Genomic DNA, 17,709 nt, shown 5'->3' on the forward strand with positions numbered 1-17,709 from the left:
CAGTTTGTATATTATGTGCCTGGTTTATAGAGACACAGACAGACGTAGGAAAAAATTATAACCCCAATTAAATATTTCATATTATAAATTTACACATTTGATATCATATTAATCAATCGATACATTGTCTCCGGATCTTTGTCCTGAGCCCTCAATGCCAAAAAATCTCATCTACGTATGCTCAAAAACACTAATTTGACTTTTTATCCGCCTCTATGGACATTTCGAGTTTTTACCCGGTCCTCCGTAGTAAAAATAGTTACCCCAAACCCGGTTTACTCCTCCTCTTATGTCATAACAGTTCGGATGATCCGCAAGAACTTTAAGATTAGATATCGGAATAAGAGTATTGTCCCAATCTACCATTTGAAGATTTCTAAAGTAAGACGCTTTTCCAAAACCTTCACCGGCAAAATGGCCACTACCCATTTGAGTCGTAGTATGTGAACCACCAGGTCGTGTGTTCACAATCTCGCCACCAAACTGGACCATGTTCCCATGCTCTCTCAGGTGTGTGAACAACGATACAGGCCAATATCCAACTAGTGTACCCGATCCAAATTGAAGCCACCAGTGTCCATGCTTTGGGTCCTAAATTATCAAAAATGAAATTCTTAAATATATATACATGTAAAAAGTTGAGTGAGCTGTGTTGACCGTGTAAAGCATTTAATAGATAAGCCATGTGCATGGTTATAATCAAGGGTAGTCGTATGGTTTAAGGGAGACACTAAATTTGATTTAAATTGTTAAGAGACAATTCTATGAAATTAGTATGACGTGCAATAATTATTTGGTAGGCACTTGAGTGCTCAAAACTCAAGTTAAAGGCCTTCTTTGTGCCCCCACCAAATGAGATTAGAATCTAGATAAAAGATATAACGTAAACTTAAGCAATTGGTTATACAAAATTATAAATGAAGAGAAATAGTAGTATAAGTTTACTAACGTATGGGATAACATTAAATCAGTTTGATGTATTGATGAGGATAATTACCTTCCATATCAATAAACTTATATCGAATTGTCCGCCTTTATACGACGAAACGGGGGAAATCGCTGCTCCAATCGCGATTCTACTGTTCGTTTGAACAAAACCAGAACACAAGAGGTTATAGCATCCTGTTGCCTGGTAGGCATCCGACTGCAAGAAAACAAATATGTATAATTTCAATAATTTGTAGAGTAGAGAAAAGAAAACGCTTTTAACTAAAAGATAAAAATAAAGTTTTGAACTAGGATGAAAATATTTATACCGTCCAATAGGTGAAGAATCTTGGGTTAGTGTCTCCGTATAGCTCCGGGCTAATCTGTCATACAAAATCAATATCAAATTTAGAAACATTTATCTATAGTGAATACAAGAGATACAAATAACATTACAATAAAACAGTAATACCAAAATTAAATGTCTAAAAAAAATAATAATAAGAGAGAGGAGGTGATGGATGATGGCACGTGCCTGCCAACCAGCTTCGATGGTATTAAGATCGTCGGCGAAAGAACCGGCGATGACCCAAATCTGAGATAGACTAAACTCGTATTGACTTGTGACACGTGGCGTCCATACGTTTATACTTGCTTTTGCTCCGTAGTATTGACTTCCCGATACGTATCCAACCGCATGCTACAAATTTTTTTTTATTTCCATAATGCTAAAAGTATTAGTATAATTTGTAATCTTTCAATTTTTTATAAAAATTCTCTATCGAATTGAGGAAAGAATAATATTCACTCTGACAAGTAAAATTCTGTTTATAGAATTGCAAAGATTTGCGAGAAAGGTGGTTTTTGGTATTATTTGTATAAATAAAAAACATTAATTAAGAAAAGTATATAAACGTCTGACTTTATGATAAAGTTAATTAACATAATGATACGTACCTCGTGGCCGTTACTACTCGAATCCCTTCTCACGCGCCTTATTTTCCGACCAAATCTACGGACTGAACTTGCTCTTAACATGTCTTGTTCCGTCGTTCTTCTGATCGGAATCGTACCTTCCGGACAAGACTCACCGGATAAGCTCCAAAGCTGGAAATTTTCATGGGATTCATTTTCTTGGCTATACCCTATGGGCATCTCCGGTGGATCCTAAAACATGTTCAGTAAACTTTAGAGACTTTTTGAGAAAGAAAACCAAAAAATTATGAGAAAATAAAGAAAATGTGAGTACCACTGGTCTTTGTCCCTGTAACAAAGGATGATCAAAAGCAGGCTGGTGATGAGATGGGACACAATCTATCGTATCTCCATCTGAGCTCTGTAAACATCACAAGAACATTAATAACTTTACTTAGATATATATATAGAAGAAATAAAACAGTGTAAATATAGAGTTTGGATTAATACCTCAATGGTCTTGATGGCTGGTTTATTAATCTTTTGGAGATGTTTTCTGATGATTTCCAGCTTCTGAATCTCTCTTTGTGGCCGGAGAGTGACAGTTTCGGATGTCGAATTCGGTGGAGAAGCAGAGGAGGATAAGAGACAGAGTAAGAAAATGAAAGTAAAGATCATCAAGCAAGAAGACGACATTGCAATGGCTGATGAATCTCCTCTTTTTTCTTCACGGATTGACTTTTCAGAAGAGTATTAAAACACTGTCTTATGTGGTGTTGTGTAATGAAGATGAAAGGAAAACATTTATTGCAAGCTTGTTGTTGTTGTTCGTCTTCTTCATGTCACTGACACATCTTTCAACAAACCCATTAAAGACATAAGTCACTTCTCTAAGAAAACCTAGACCCCCAAAACCCAAAGATCCAGAAAAAAATGAATCAACTCACCCCTAGCTCAAAAATAAATGAATTATAGTATTGAGAATGGTTTGGAGCATGTGGGTTTACACATAAGGTGATATAAATACTGGCAAGTGATGAAATCATGGAATGGTGTTTAATAGTACTATTTATTTATAAGGGATTTGGGGGATATTTTATATTAAATGATGAAAAGAAGAGAAGAGATTTTGATGCAGCTTTATCGTTATGTGAAAACGTTTTTTTTTTTTTTTTTTTGTGGTAAAACTTAGATTTGGTTTGAAAGATGAAAGTTGAAAACTTTAAATCTTGATTTCCTCAGCTATTCTCAAACTTTACGTTATGTTTCCACTTTCCACATCTTTGAATATCCATCGTGTCAAAGAAAACTAAAAGTCCCAGTTGGTTAACATTTTGTCAAATTAATTTTGGTACGTATGAGACTATGAGTTGTTCGATTTCTCTTGAATATAACAAAGGGTACATTGTCTTTTGTCCCAAAATTTATTTAAGTGTAATATAATTTTCCCATAAATCTCACAGCAATTGGGCACAATGATTTGCAAAGCATGAATTTTCATGTGACTAAACACACCTGCAAGGATACATGCATGAAGTACTTATACGCTCCAACATCTAAACTCCAAGAGCACGTTCGTTAAACATTATTATTATTATTATTATTATTTTTTTTGGACAAAAATTAAACATTATTTAAACCCAAAATTTTTAAATATAATTATCCATTTGCTAAATATTTAAACGATAAGGCCAATTTGAGTATATTCAATATATAACACAAAAAGATAGATAAGTTTGGTTAAGCATAGTACTACTTGAGATGCATAGCTAATAGATATGGCTCAGAGTCATCATCTATATATGGAAGTGATCGTCCACTTGGATATTTCCATTTGGCAAACAAATAAAATCAAAGTGGTTTGATTATCATGTTGGTCAAACTGTGGACCAGTTTTTACTACGTACATACTTAGTCACCTTAAGTTTTTAGAATTCACTAATTTATATAATTTGGTTAGAAGAATCGTTCATAATAAAATTAGTCAAGTACAAAGTGTGGAATATATGGACCTCGAGAGTGTTATTTGCCCGAATGATATTGTCCAGTCTTTAAAATCGAGGGAATGATTGAGCCCCAAAGCATGCAAAAATGTAATGTTGCCTTTGGATTTCTATTCAATATTAAATTTCATTTTTTGAGAAAAACATGATTGGCTGTGTGAATTATGAATGTTCCTACCAATCATGTTTTTGTTATTTCTCATTAATCTCCTCTTTAATTTACAAAAAAAAAACACACACAAAAAAAGTTACAGAGCAAAGTTGACCAGACGACGACTATTTTATACTTAGCATTGCCTTCAACTTGATTTGGAATATAAACTATGCAACAAAATCTAACATTTTAATAATTAATGGATAGTGAGAGAGAAAGAAAAAGGCGAAGAAAATTAAAGATGAACATTAAAGCTAACAAAAGGAGAATGGAAACAGTTTGATGTAAGAGCAATGATCGTGTCTGTAAAGCAACCTCGAGAGCTCAGCTTTTTCCAAATTTATCTCGTTCCATACCAGTGAGTCTTAGTTAATTACGATCATTAAGGACTATTGTGTTTTGTGTATACAGTCTGAAACAAAGTACGATTCGGCGTTGGAGTTATTAACTGTGATATGATGAGACATGATTTATAAAAGCGGCGTGAAAGGTTGGACGTTAATGTTCGGACCATGCATGAACTTTGTTTAGGGTACATCATCATGGATACCTATTGTGAGTTGTCCATTGATGTAACCATTAAAAAAATATTACAGGCTGCACAGATTTAAAAAAAAAATACACGTAGTGTACTTAATATTTCAAGATTACAACATTGAACTTGCGATATCTACCATTTTGAGGATTTTTGAATACACGATCTCCTTCCTCCAAATTAAGAAAACCTATTAATTGGATACAACTTTTACAATGCCGAAGGTTGAAAATGCTTACTTCCACCCCAAATAAACCTACAGAATCAGAACCTCAAATACAAAGAGATAAAAAAGAGAAGTACGTAAATCTAAGTATCTAACTACGCAACATTGCGAATTAAAACAATTAAGACATGAACAGATATTGACATGTTTGAAACTAGAACCCGTTGTCCAAATTACAAACTAGATACATACACACACACATGATCTTCCTCTTTTTTTATTTTTTTTCCTTGTTCTTTTTTTAAAAAAGTGAACTTAATCAAATTAAAGAAGCAAAATAACAAAGAAATAAACCCATAAAAACATTAGCATATTTTTCTTCTTCGAAATCCCCAAATTCTTTTATCATAGTTTAACGAGGGTTGATAGCGCCAAGCAATTATCAGCCATTTGGTACAAAACTCCTGCGGATTTGTAAACAACATTAACCTCCCGAGTCTCCTTCATCGCATCGCTGCAAGAATCATAGTCCGTCAACGCGGCGCTAAGGTTAATGTTAAGGCTAAAACCATCATTCTCCTTAATGTTCTTAAGGGCCTTGTCCAAATTATCAAACGCGCTATTGAAGTTTGACAAACAAGTCGCGACTCCTCCATCGCGTTTCAGCTCTTTCTCGGCGATTGTTTTGGCTTGCCTCGTACGCTTCATCAACTCTCTAATGGCCACGTCCGTTGCTGCGTTCACATTCGTTTGACCCTTGATTGTGCCTCTGCACAATGCTGGGAAATCCGACACCGTGCATGGGTCGACGAGAGGAAGCCCCAACGATGCCACGCTTTGGCTTGAAGTGGCGATAAGGACAAAGATCGTCCCGACGATTGTCATACAGGGATTGATAGACATCGTATATGTAGTATGTACACGGAAACGTATATATATTGTGTGTATAATATATACGTTCTTGTGTTTGTGATTTGAAACACCGGATGGGTGGATAGTTTTTGATTAGGAGGAGGGAGGTCATGAGTTTTATATATGCTGATGCAATAAAATGGTTATATTTAGTAAGTTGCTGACTAATTTGCCACCGGTGAATTAGACCGGACATAACTATTTTGGTATGTTTGTTAATTAGGTATTATAGTGGGTTATCGTTTTCTCGTTAATATTTTTTGTTTTTGTGTTTGAACTTATTTTGTTGTTCTGTTTTGGTGGGTAATTCTAGATTGGTGAAAGTATTACGTCCAGCTGATCTAATATTTCTAGTTTTACTTTTAACCAAGTGGTAATTGATAAGATAAAAGATGGATCTTATTGGATCAAACAAAGAATTATTCAATAGTAAAATATTTGAAGATGCGAAGACTTAATTACTTGACAGTATAACAGATAACCTACTTACTACTTAGTGTACTTTTGATATAGTTTATGTCATTAAATTTCAATGTTTGTGTCAAAATTGAAGATGCCGGGACCTAATTTTACTTCTGAAAACGTGATATGTTCCAAGAAGCTATTATGAAGCTTCATGCCCGATTAATCATCTATTAAGATGTATGCTAGACTATAAAAAATCAGAGGCTTTATTTTTATTCTTAATACTTAATCTAACATATTTGAAAGTTTATGGTATTTGTTCTGAACATCATGTAATCGAATCAAGTGAACAGAACCAAACTAGACGAATAATGGATCAGATTTGTTGATCATATTGAAATCTTTTTACTCTAGGCAGAAATAAACAGAGGCAAAAATGCTTAAACTGGGAGAAAAGATTCACAATCATCGTTGGGATCGCTAAGAGTGTAGTGTACCAGAAACAGATTACATTGACAGTTTGATCACAGAAGTAAGTTATACAGATATAAAAACAATTCCTCAACATTTAATAGATCAATCTGCATCATCCTAACGCAAAGCGTTTCTCTTTTCTTATAAAAATCCAGATAAAGATAGTGTAAATCTATCTGTTGTTGGTCGGACGTTACCTCTCAGCGACCAAATTCCCCATAAAACCACCGCTTATCTCATAATGACGAGCACTTGAGAAGCCAGCTTCTAGAGCAAGAGTCTCTAGCTCTTCTCCTACAAAAGGACATTTTCACATTCCAATCAGCTAATCAAAACACGATAGATAGAGTATAAGCCTTTCAAGTTTTGATCTGGACAATAGAATAGCAGCTGTGCCGTGTAATGGAAAAAGCATATATGGTATCAACAGAGAACGAACCTGTTAGGTACCCGTTGATTGAAGATTTCAGATATTCATACTCCTTTGAAAGACCATAAACAGTAGCCACAGGGACAACTACATTGTCAATCATCCAATCCTAACAAAACCAAATTATTTCCTCAAAAAATATAACTAGCAAAATCACACATCACAGTCTGTATAGTAAAAACAAGCACCTGCATAAAAGTAGTAACGGATTGGTTGCTCTTATTGAAATCAAGTATGGACACTCTTGAACCTGAAAACCAACAGGAGACAACAACTAAGCATACCGCAAAAACCTTTGCTAAAAAAGTCAAATATACAAAGAAAAAAAAAAAACACAGACCTGGTTTCAGAACCCGATACATCTCTTTCATAGCTCTATCTCTATCAACAACGTTTCTAAGACCATAACCCATTGTAATAGCATCAAATTCACAATCACCAAATGGTAACTCAAGAGCATCACCTTCCATCCACCTAATCAACACCATTGAAAACGTATTTCAGTTTTTTGAGTCTTTCATCGAGAGATGTTAGAACAGAAACAACAAGCATGATTTTACCAGTGCTCACTCTATACACTTGTAACAAGACCTTGCTTTAAGATTCTGTCTAGTTGCTGCAACTGCTAGTTGTTCACATGAGAAATCCAAACCCATCACCTATAATAAATATTACCAAGTCTTTAAAACAAATCCACATTTCAATTTCAAGAACACAAATAAGACATAGCAAGAAACACAAACCTTGCCAGTTGAACCAACTTTCTCAGACAAGAGAAACGCTAAATCACCACTTCCACAACACAAATCAAGAACGTTATTTCCTGTTTTCGCCCTAATTTTCAAATTAAACCAACCCAAAATTAGAGAAGAGTAATTAAAACACAGAACACATAGACAAAAAGAGATATACTACTAAGATAAGACTCTCACCCACTCCATGAGACAGCCATGTTCTTCCAAATTCGATGCTGGCCTAAGCTTAAGAGATCATTCAACTACAAAACCCATATGAGAACAAAATGATTTTGAAAAGCTTAAAGATGAGAAGGAGATAAGACCAAAGGAAGGGATTGATTCAAACGTTATCGTAAACTGGAGCAATGCGGTTGAATAGAACTCGGCGTTCGTTCGAGCATTTCACCACCGTTCCCCGCCGAGAACGGGAATTATCCGGGAGGTTACCGCCGGTGAAGGTCACCGGAGAGACGATACGAAGTAGAGCCGTCATTTCTTGGCCGTTGATTAACGATCATGTGGTTTTGGTTCCGATTACTCGGATTGGGTTAAAAATCTTGTTTCAGTTTATTAATGGGCCGCTTTAAGGCCCAATAAGATTAATTTAAGACCCACCCGCGAAACTGAAAAAAAAGATGGTCATGGCCACAAGGTTCCAGACTTTCCAGTTACTGACTTATTTTTGGTAGATCGAATGAGTGTTATTTACACAAGTAACAAACAATGTAAAATATAATGTTATAAAACATTAGGAAGAGACCAAAGAAGTTATTTTTTTTTATTCACTGATAATAATAGTTACAAAGCATTTTTTTTTTGACTTGTCCCCCATGTTTCTTCCTACATGTGACTGAGTGTTAATATTGCATTCCATTCATGTCTCTCGTGCATGCTTCACTCTTTCCTTTTTTTTTTTTTTTTTTTTTTTTTTTTTTTTTTTTTTGTCGGCAAAGCAAAGAGAGAATTATACATTTTTTCAAATACACCCCATCTTTAAATTTTAAGGTTAATAAATGATGATAACCCCCATAAAATAAATTCATTCCTCGGTGAAGAATGAGCAACTAGAATCATCCATCATAGCGAAAGGCATATTCTCTGACGGCTTCCAATGGCGTTTCCTTTGGTTTATAAACCAATTGTTGATTTGTTTCTGGTCTAACCCCGTTGCATCAGCTAAAGCTATCTTATCTCCTTCCTGGTACATGTACATTCATATCACCCATGTAAAGATGTAAGTGTAATGGTTAGATATTAAGATAAAGTGTTTTATTTGCTTACAGTAGGGTAAGGCCATTTATAATGGAGATTCCACCAATCAAGAAGAGCTTGTCTTGCTTCTCTAGGTAGCTTTCCTTTCTTCTTCTTCTTTGAGAACTCCAGCTTTAGAGAACTTATACGGCTTCCAAATTTGCGTAGCAACCTATCCTTGAGATCACGGTCCTCGCATCTTTGTTTCCCATCCTCCGCTACCTCATGGTCACCTCCACTCAGTTCCTCGTCTGATGATATTGCACCATCCTCTGTTACACACAAAATTAACAAACAAATCAGTAACTTTTTTAATTTAAGCCTTAACATATGTCATCATCATATGCACGTGGAGAAACAGCCAAGAGAATGGTTTATTATATATAACAAGTAAAAAAGGAAGGAAACAGTACACTATAATGAAAAGTTGGCTTTCTCGGCTAAACGGCTAAGTGGCTAAAGAGGAGAGAGAGGGGCAGAAATGGGAAAGGAGAAGGATAGGGAAGGGGAGAGAATATCGAGGACGCACACGATTGAGTGCAGCAGTCAAAAAACCGCCGCAGTGAATAGTTACCTCCATTGTCATTTGTCAGGAGAGGACTAATAGTCTTGTCCCCATGAGGAGACATACCCCTCCCTTGGCCTACTCATTACCCAATATGACTACGACACCTGTGAATATCACATTAGAGGTTTGTGTGAACCCCCGGAAATAACGCTACACCTAACATTTATGTTCTCCGCAACACCCCAAAACCCAAATTTCCTTTTCACTCTCTCTCTCTCTTTCTTAAATGAATTGCACATTTATATATATGCCCCAACGACTATACTGACCCACTTACTCAGCTTCTCTGACACCAAAAACTCAACCCAAAGATGATTCAAGAACATTACCTGATTTTACAATAGTTTTGACTATGTGACAGAAATTATAGTCGGACCAAGCATCCATGGTTAGTCCAAATTAAAAAGATCTAGTCAGTCATACAAAAATAGTGGACTACACAATATATACACACAATGCTAGTCAGTTACTTTTAATACACGTATAAGAAAGTCAGAGATCTCTACAACAGCCATGGAACAATCATAAAGGAAATAGAGATGGCTACAATCTTTAAAATTAAATCCACACCTCACTAAAGAGATCAAACAGGCCACATCATGAGTTGATCCATATCAGAGAACCTATTACGTTGACACTGTATACACATTACATATATGCTGATATGCGTCGTTAGGTTAATAGTTTAATGGGTTAAAAACGATAGTTTGTATGCTTTTGGGGTTATATTATTACATTTTCAGCTATGCATTGACTGCTTGGAAAATACCAGGGTTGACCGAAGAAGGTAACATGCAAGTAGACACGTGCAAGTAGCGTGCCGCAAAGAGACACAATACGACCCACCAAGGGAACAACGCAACAAGAGGGCATGGCAACCACTATATGCAAAAGAGTTGAGAAAGATATAGAAGCATAGTCACAGTCTTATAGATGATTTGATTGTGGTGTGTAGAGAACCCTATGTCTCCCTTTTTTTTCTTTCTTTCTTTTAAGTTTTAACCAAATCAAAATTAAAATCTTAGGAGAGAAAAAGTTGGTAGGGTCGCTAGCGGAATCCGCGGGAGTCCATGTGACACCTTTTACTTTATAACAAAAACCAAAAGGACCTCTAATTGAAGCTTATCATGCAGCACTATGTACTTATTCTTCTCATTGCTATATTCTTGTCTTCTAGATCAAATATACCAAACATCTTCGAGGTTGCATGCAGCATAACTTAGAAGATAGAAATCTGGGAGAATTGGCTCAGACAAAGAATCATGGTTGACTAAAAAAGTCAACATGTAACCATCCTAATGCTGATTATATTAACTAAACATTAGAAGAAAAGAATGTGTTCAGCTAATTCAAAGAAGCTAATTCACAGGAATCAAGAAAATAACAATCTATACGATCAACTTGGGTGGAAGTATTGTATTACTAAAGCAGATTAACACGAAAGAAACCATAGCATGTGATTGAGCTGAGAAACTAGTAGATCACACATCATATCCCATGTGATTCTTGTCTAACAATTGTTAGCTCATTTTTTATTATTAGTTTAAGATTCATTCAGGTGAAAGAAACTCTAATCAGAAAGAAAAAAGATGGTTTAAAGCTCACAACCAATAAAAGAAAATACAAGATGAGATCATTCAAAAAGGCAAGTTGTACTTTGAACAAATTTAAAAATAATTAATGATAAAACATTCGCCCATTATGGACAAACCTGCAGTGATCTATTTTCAACCTTTTTCCAGCTGATTCTCTAAGCTAACTCTCGATTAGTTAAGAATATGTTTTTATATATCAGCAGCTTTTTTCCCGCAATAAACAATATTACCAAAGTACAAGTGGAAGCTGCATTTGAGATCTACCACGATAAGGGAAAACTCTGCAAAGCTGAACAAAGTCCACCATTCTATGGAGTTTCCATTTCTTTACAGCTACTTCTATCAAGTGGAGGTTTTTGGACTAGTTTATTAATTATAAAAAAAATTTGCTAAAGCATTATCAGTATTATTTCTAGCTAGCGTACGTGCTCAGTTGATTTGTTATGGCCACAATGTTTTTGCTAGTTTTAGAACAACTCTGTTGTCAATAGAGATAATATCAGCAAACCCACAAAGAAAGGCAAGTTTTTTAAGCAATTCATTCATGCGAAAGCATAGAATAAAACCTAGACACCTCTAAACCCATAAAACCGAGTCAGTTTTGGTTTATTACTCACATGTAAAGTTCAACAAGACTCCAACAAAGACATGCAAATAAGAGCAGCCACTTGGCAATGATACTATTTCCGATGATCAACAAAAGTTTCTCTTCAGATCATCGGAACTTGAAATAGACATTTCTTCGTAATAAAAAGGTCGTATTAAGGATTCAATTTTTATTTGACAAATAAAAGTATATGTAACAGTACTAGATAAAAATTAAAATTCAAGTCTTATTCATTCGTATTGTTTTAATAGATGTAAAATTTATTCACACTTATAATGCAAACTTAATTTATTGCTAATAATAATTTTGGCTTATTAATTATAACATTAATCATCTCATCAAGGAGAAATTGGAGTCCTAGAAGCTGGTAATTCAATAAGGTTGTAACTTGTAATCAGAAAGAACACATAATGGTGAACAAGAGCAATATATCTTTAAAAGCTTATGACCACTTAAGACTTATTGTTAAACTAGAAGTGAGGCAAAAAATAAGTTCATGAAAATCAACTACACTTATTGTTAAAAAAGCTATGACTAGGTTTTTCTGTCAATTTGTTTTTTTATTTTCACTGGAAAAAAGCAACAAGTTGAAAAAACATTCAGTACGCAACAAGCCTCTGAAACGTCAAAATCAGAATCTCTACCACAAAAGTTTATTGCTTTCTACACCATTTTCTTTCTGACAGAGAAAGAAAGAAGAGAAAAATATATAAAGTATAAAAAACGTATGATTAGCACAAAGATCAACAAGAAGAAGAAAAAAAAAAAAAATAATTCTAGTATCATCAAGAAGAAGAGGAAAGCCCACCACACTCCAACACCATCCTAATCCCTTGGCTCTAAAACATTTAAATGAACACCTTAAAACAGACCTTTTCTCCTGAATTTCACCGTGGCCAAAAGAAAAGCAGACACAAACATAAAACCCATAAAAGAAAGTAACTATGGAGATGGAAAGATGTGGCTCAGTCACCAAACCTAGGGTTTATCATTTTTTTCCTAGTTCGCTTTATCACATAAAACCTAGGGTTCTTCTTCTATCATTTACCTCCCAATCATTTTTTCGAAAATTGGTCATATGAATCAAACTTATGTAACGAATTTTAATATCCTCCGGGTTGGTGTGGTAAATTATTAGTCTAATTGAGATACAAAGATCGAGGACAGCCTATATTATTAAAGTAACAAAAAAAAAAAAAAAAAAACTATAAACACCAAATCAAACTGAACCAGAGGGTTTATTACCGAAGACATACCCGAAACGTTGTTCCTGGCAGAATCCACACCAGTACATAGGTTCCGTAGCTGCATCTCAATCTTGTTCAAGAAACTCGTAGCCTCATCAAACGGCCTTGCAAGATCCGATTTGTATTTCACCAATATATCACAGTACGTTTCCTGAATTAATTTTTCTTTTCTTTTTAATACAAAAAAAAGAAACATAAAATCCGAAAAAAAAAATCGAGAAAAAAAAGAGAGAGATATAAAGAGACCATGAATTCATCAAGTTCAGGATCAGCTCCATAGCAAGACAAAGGAACAACGTCTCGCTTATACACATCACTCTCCCGTTGAATCTCCTCTAGTAAACACGCTATCTCCGGTGGTGCTCCGACCTGATAGCCATAAAATTATAAAACTAATCAATACCGTTTTAGACAGTTTACAAAGCTTCTCAATCTTATCTTTATACTTAAGAAAAGAAGCGAAACCTAGTTTTTTTACTAACTGAGGTTAATGATCACCTTTTGGCAATCGATGTAGGCTTGAAGTAAGCGAGGATACGAAGGATGACAAGCGATCTTGGTCTTGATAACACTGAGAGAAACGTTATCATCGTTTCTACGGATCTCCGGAGCGATCGAAGCAGCCTCCGAGGACAAAGCGGAGGCGGCTGCTGAGAGTAGCTCGTCGGATCCGAAAACATCAGAGACACGATTCTCACCGGCGGATGAACATAGCAAGGCTTGGTAATCGGAAGGAAACATGAGACTCTCAGGTGACATCATCAGCACCGCCTTATCTGTGTAATCACCGGCCGAATGAAAATTGTACATTCCATCCATGACTAATAATAAAAGATCGTCGGTGTGACCGACCTAAATCGTCTTCTTTATTCAATCTTTCTTCTGCAAGAATCAAGAATCGATGAAGAAGAATATGAAACCGCTAAGCTTTTGTGGTTCTACGATATTTCTATGGGAGTATTTGTTGTGTAGTAGAGAGAGAGATACGGTGAAGGAGAGTGGAGGCAAGGATCATATTTTTATTTTCTCTTTTTGCGAAAAGATAGAAGAAAAAAAGATAATAAAAAGTTAATGGAATGGAGAAAACACGATAATTACGAAAAAGGGCATATGTTATAAGGCTCGATTGAGCTTCAGGCTTAACAGTTCGAGTAGATAAGGCCCTCCTAACATATACTAAAATCTACCAAAGGTCCAGGGCTGTGTTATGCCAGAATTAGCTATTTTTTTAATATCTAAAAGCGTGAGGACGTTGTTTTGTATTAATGTTGTTGGTGTATGATTATTTAAATTCTATATGGTAAAGTTTAGGTTTGAGTGATTCAACGATCATATAAAATGTTATGATCTATGAGACGATGTACGGATTTTATGTTCAAAATTTCTTAATTATCTTATTCAAATACATATGCATGTGTAAATTGTAAACGAAAGTTAGAATTTTAAAAGAATTAGATAATTAGTGTATATAATTTTTCCATAAAATCTATTACTTTTGTTGGAATCTTATCCATTATACTATACGAAGGTGGAATTATGGTAAAATACGGTTTTGGTATACATCACCAACAAAAGTTGAAACTCTTTAGAAAATTTCCTCTTCGGAAATTAAACCGATGGTAGAAAATAATATTTATAGAAAACTAAGTTAAAAAATATAGCAAATTAGAAGAAAAGAGGTCTATACTATACCCAAAAAATACGAAAGTAAAGTAACAGCTTGAAGAAAAACTCTTAAGGATCTAAAAATGAGAACAAACTCCTATAGCAATTCAATATTACCTCCCAAAGAACGTGAACCTAAACTTCTATTCCGGCAAGAAGGAATCCAAGACAAAAGATCAACTATCTTTCCAAAGCAGTGATGTCGATATCAACGACTTTTAAATGCTTATGTAGAAGTTTTTTAACTGACCAGACCTCAATTAGATCTTGAATTTTTTCACATAGTTTATAAGATAAAAGATACTGTTTTTTTTTTTGTATTATTCGAATGCGCAAGTTAAAAATACTGAAAAACGAATTTTATGATTTTTATTCATATATGTTATTTTATTATGAATAATTATTTTATTAAGGCTTGCATATATCTCTTTACACAAAAAGTTACGTTATATATGTCTTTTGATTTTATGCTTTTATATTAATTTTAATTTTAAAGGCAAGTTTGTAATAAATTTTAAATTTTCTAATCATTTACTTTTGTGCTGGTCGTTATAATCATTTTCCAAAAGAATTATTGTTTAGGTGAAAAACATCATGATCGTCTTATTTAATATAACTAGATGAATACCCGTGCTATGCGCGGGCTTACGGCTTACCGTTTTTTAAAATTTTTTGTTACTATTTAGTTTTTTAATGTAGAGTTTATCTATTTTTTAATTGTGAAAATCTTGAAAAATATAATTTTGATTTTAATATTTTTTAATACTTCAAATAGTTTTTTTTCATTTTGCAATTGAATTATTAGATATATGAACAATTTTGTTTTGAGAGCTTAAACATTTTACAATTCTTGTCTAAAACTTATAAAAATATATTCCAAATGAAGGCTTGATCTAAGGATGCATATTTTGTAACAAAGAATTTTTTAGCTTCTTAGTTATATACTATGAAATACTAACATTTTAATTTATCAAGATTACAGCTTAGTTAACTCTTTAATATATATAATTAAAATAGACATCTTCCTTTCATGTTAGCTCTTCAATTTCTTGAATATAACTCTAGAATTTTTGTTTTTTGTTTTTTTTTCCAATCAAACATTAAATTAAATTAAAAGGTGACTCCAAGATTGGTTGCCCAAACTGGAGGAAAAGAGTTTACAAAAGAAAATTCAGAAACTGAAGATCTAGAAGAGCGAGCCAGACAGTCTGCTCGCATGTTTGACGTCCTCGGAATCAGGGTCAGGGTGAAGGAGGAGAAGGAAGATCTGAGGGAATGGAAATCTTCCAGTAAATTCGAGAAGGCTGGCCAATCGTCGGGTGTCTGCACCATCGTCACCAGCTCAGAGCTATCTGACTCAAAATTCTGACAATCTATCCCCACCACCCGAAGAGACTCCATAGCCCATATCAATGCTTGAAACTCCGAATGACGAGGTGAAGGACTACGTCGAAGACTGCGTGCTCCCATAAGTAGTGTCCTATCTTCACAATTACCATACCACCATCCCAAACCCACCAATGGATCCGAACCTTTCCAGGACCAATCAACCTGGCATCGAGTAGAAAATTCCCGAACCTCCAGGGATGACTGAGGAGCCAAGTAATTCACAGAGAAGGACTTGGTCTCCTCCCAAAGAAGTTTATCGTTTGATGCTTGATTTATAATATCAATTGGCTCTGCCTCGATTCCTTGAAAAACCTTCTTATTCCTATATTTCTAGAATTTTTGTTTTAATAAGAATTTCATTTAATTTTCTTTTTGACAACTTCTAAATATTAGAATATGAAAACCCCTTCTTCTTTGTCTCTGTATTTTGCTAAACCAACATTCTACAATTTTATTCAATTATCTTCCATTTGATAGTGAACAAAACTCCAATCTTCTTTATAAAAATGTTTTTTTGGGAACAAACTTTCATGAATTTCTCTACAATACTAACAAATATCTCTACCACTGCTGCAACTCTTCAAACTATTGACAAAATTGTAACTCCTAAACCATATATCCATAGATTCATGGTTTACGTCGAGAGGAAGAAGTGGCTCTTTGATTCAATCCCGATGTCTTTTTTGTCTTTCAATGATGCATCTACTTTCTTGGGACATATTATAAACCTCTCTAATTTTTTTATGTAAATATTGAAACGTTTTTGTGATATAGAAAATAATAAAATACATAAATATGTCTCTTTGCTTTTAATGAGGATAGACAGATGGCACTCTCTCCACTGCTGATGTGTCACTCAGATGGAGAGAGTTGGCCATCTTTCATAATATAGATTTGTTGTTCCGTGAGGAAAAATTCTGAAGATATGGAAAACCCATAAAATTAATAACAACTATTTCTATATGATTTTTTTTTTGTTAAACCCCTTCACTATAATTTAAGATTATAGTGTGTAATTACTGACAAAATGTTAATATATAGTGTGTAACGTATAAATTGAGATACCCCTTAATTAGTATTCTAAATTTAAATGATGATATGAAATATTGATGAGTGGCTGATATCAAAATGTGAAGAGAATATGGATAAGATTAGTGATGCTTTTAGCCTGTGTCTTTAGATATATCATAGAGTTTGGATGTTTCGATTGTACGGAACAAAACGGGTTTCAAGAAGCGAAGGTCCGTTCCTAGATAAGACCCTATGGAAAATTGTTCTTCTTTTGTTGTAATTAAAATTAAATTAGTATCTAGTATGCTACTAGTAGTATTTACTTTAGAATAGTTAATCTCTCAGTAAAGCAAGGTTGTGGATAAAATCAAGAATAAGATAAACGTAGGTCTAGGTGTAGGAGCTGCAAAATCAGTGGTCTTAGCTGATTTATTTGTTTTTTTTTTTTTTGATAAATGGCTGATTTATATGTTTTGATGATATTCTGATATATACATCATTAAATTATGAATATAGTTACTGACTTATGCCAAAATTGATTTTTTTAGCCGAGTGAAAACGATCCAAGTCATTATTAACAAAAATAGACATATGCAATTAGGTATATTTCCTGATTTTTATTATTCTATATGTATTAAGTTTGAAAACTGGCCGTAACTTAAAGAGAGAGTATCAAGAAAGAAACGAGCACTTTAATACAAAAGCGAAAGAAAGAAAA

General features: G+C 34.2%; 4 protein-coding genes across 4 annotated transcripts; all 4 read right to left on the reverse strand.

Moving 5' to 3' along the window:
• Positions 1–45: 45 nt before the first annotated feature.
• Positions 46–2,909, reverse strand: LOC104756701 (protein neprosin-like). Its single transcript, XM_010479327.3, has 7 exons — positions 2,353–2,909; positions 2,177–2,263; positions 1,885–2,094; positions 1,463–1,627; positions 1,257–1,310; positions 998–1,144; positions 46–591 (listed from the first exon to the last, which is right to left on the reverse strand). The coding sequence occupies exons 1-7, from the start codon at positions 2,536–2,538 to the stop codon at positions 214–216; spliced, it is 1,227 nt and encodes a 408-aa protein (XP_010477629.1). The 5' UTR covers positions 2,539–2,909; the 3' UTR covers positions 46–213.
• A 1,972-nt stretch (positions 2,910–4,881) lies between these two features.
• LOC104756703 (pectinesterase inhibitor 1-like) lies at positions 4,882–5,705 on the reverse strand. Its single transcript, XM_010479329.3, has one exon. The coding sequence runs from the start codon at positions 5,601–5,603 to the stop codon at positions 5,106–5,108; it is 498 nt and encodes a 165-aa protein (XP_010477631.1). The 5' UTR covers positions 5,604–5,705; the 3' UTR covers positions 4,882–5,105.
• A 733-nt stretch (positions 5,706–6,438) lies between these two features.
• Positions 6,439–8,198, reverse strand: LOC104756704 (2-phytyl-1,4-beta-naphthoquinone methyltransferase, chloroplastic-like). The gene is made up of 8 exons (XM_010479330.3): positions 8,005–8,198; positions 7,854–7,918; positions 7,665–7,755; positions 7,492–7,580; positions 7,262–7,395; positions 7,110–7,171; positions 6,931–7,030; positions 6,439–6,785 (listed from the first exon to the last, which is right to left on the reverse strand). Exons 1-8 carry the CDS (start codon positions 8,149–8,151, stop codon positions 6,685–6,687), a joined length of 789 nt encoding a protein of 262 aa, XP_010477632.1. The 5' UTR covers positions 8,152–8,198; the 3' UTR covers positions 6,439–6,684.
• Positions 8,199–8,413: 215 nt separating this feature from the next.
• Positions 8,414–14,159, reverse strand: LOC104776465 (homeobox protein knotted-1-like 6). Its single transcript, XM_087495315.1, has 5 exons — positions 13,425–14,159; positions 13,173–13,295; positions 12,936–13,077; positions 8,940–9,181; positions 8,414–8,856 (listed from the first exon to the last, which is right to left on the reverse strand). The coding sequence occupies exons 1-5, from the start codon at positions 13,743–13,745 to the stop codon at positions 8,698–8,700; spliced, it is 987 nt and encodes a 328-aa protein (XP_087351441.1). The 5' UTR covers positions 13,746–14,159; the 3' UTR covers positions 8,414–8,697.
• Positions 14,160–17,709: the final 3,550 nt, after the last annotated feature.

Source organism: Camelina sativa, chromosome 17 (assembly GCF_030686135.1).
Source record: "Camelina sativa cultivar CO46 ecotype springtype chromosome 17, ASM3068613v1".
In the NCBI taxonomy this organism is placed as follows: Eukaryota; Viridiplantae; Streptophyta; class Magnoliopsida; order Brassicales; family Brassicaceae; genus Camelina; species Camelina sativa.

What these genes read in the sequence shown, in the direction of transcription:
- LOC104756701 (XM_010479327.3), bottom strand. Translation starts at nt 2,538, where the DNA reads ATGTCGTCTTCTTGCTTGATGATCTTTACTTTCATTTTCTTACTCTGT. An exon ending in CAGCCATCAAGACCATTGAG is followed by an intron (nt 2,264 to 2,352) that starts GTATTAATCCAA and finishes TGATGTTTACAG; the next exon opens with AGCTCAGATGGAGATACGAT. An exon ending in CCATCGAAGCTGGTTGGCAG is followed by an intron (nt 1,311 to 1,462) that starts GCACGTGCCATC and finishes TTTGTATGACAG; the next exon opens with ATTAGCCCGGAGCTATACGG.
- LOC104756703 (XM_010479329.3), bottom strand. Translation starts at nt 5,603, where the DNA reads ATGTCTATCAATCCCTGTATGACAATCGTCGGGACGATCTTTGTCCTT.
- LOC104756704 (XM_010479330.3), bottom strand. Translation starts at nt 8,151, where the DNA reads ATGACGGCTCTACTTCGTATCGTCTCTCCGGTGACCTTCACCGGCGGT. An exon ending in TTGCTCCAGTTTACGATAAC is followed by an intron (nt 7,919 to 8,004) that starts GTTTGAATCAAT and finishes TGGGTTTTGTAG; the next exon opens with TTGAATGATCTCTTAAGCTT. An exon ending in AAGTTGGTTCAACTGGCAAG is followed by an intron (nt 7,581 to 7,664) that starts GTTTGTGTTTCT and finishes TATTTATTATAG; the next exon opens with GTGATGGGTTTGGATTTCTC.
- LOC104776465 (XM_087495315.1), bottom strand. Translation starts at nt 13,745, where the DNA reads ATGGATGGAATGTACAATTTTCATTCGGCCGGTGATTACACAGATAAG. An exon ending in CCTACATCGATTGCCAAAAG is followed by an intron (nt 13,296 to 13,424) that starts GTGATCATTAAC and finishes TATGGCTATCAG; the next exon opens with GTCGGAGCACCACCGGAGAT. An exon ending in CTGAACTTGATGAATTCATG is followed by an intron (nt 13,078 to 13,172) that starts GTCTCTTTATAT and finishes AAATTAATTCAG; the next exon opens with GAAACGTACTGTGATATATT.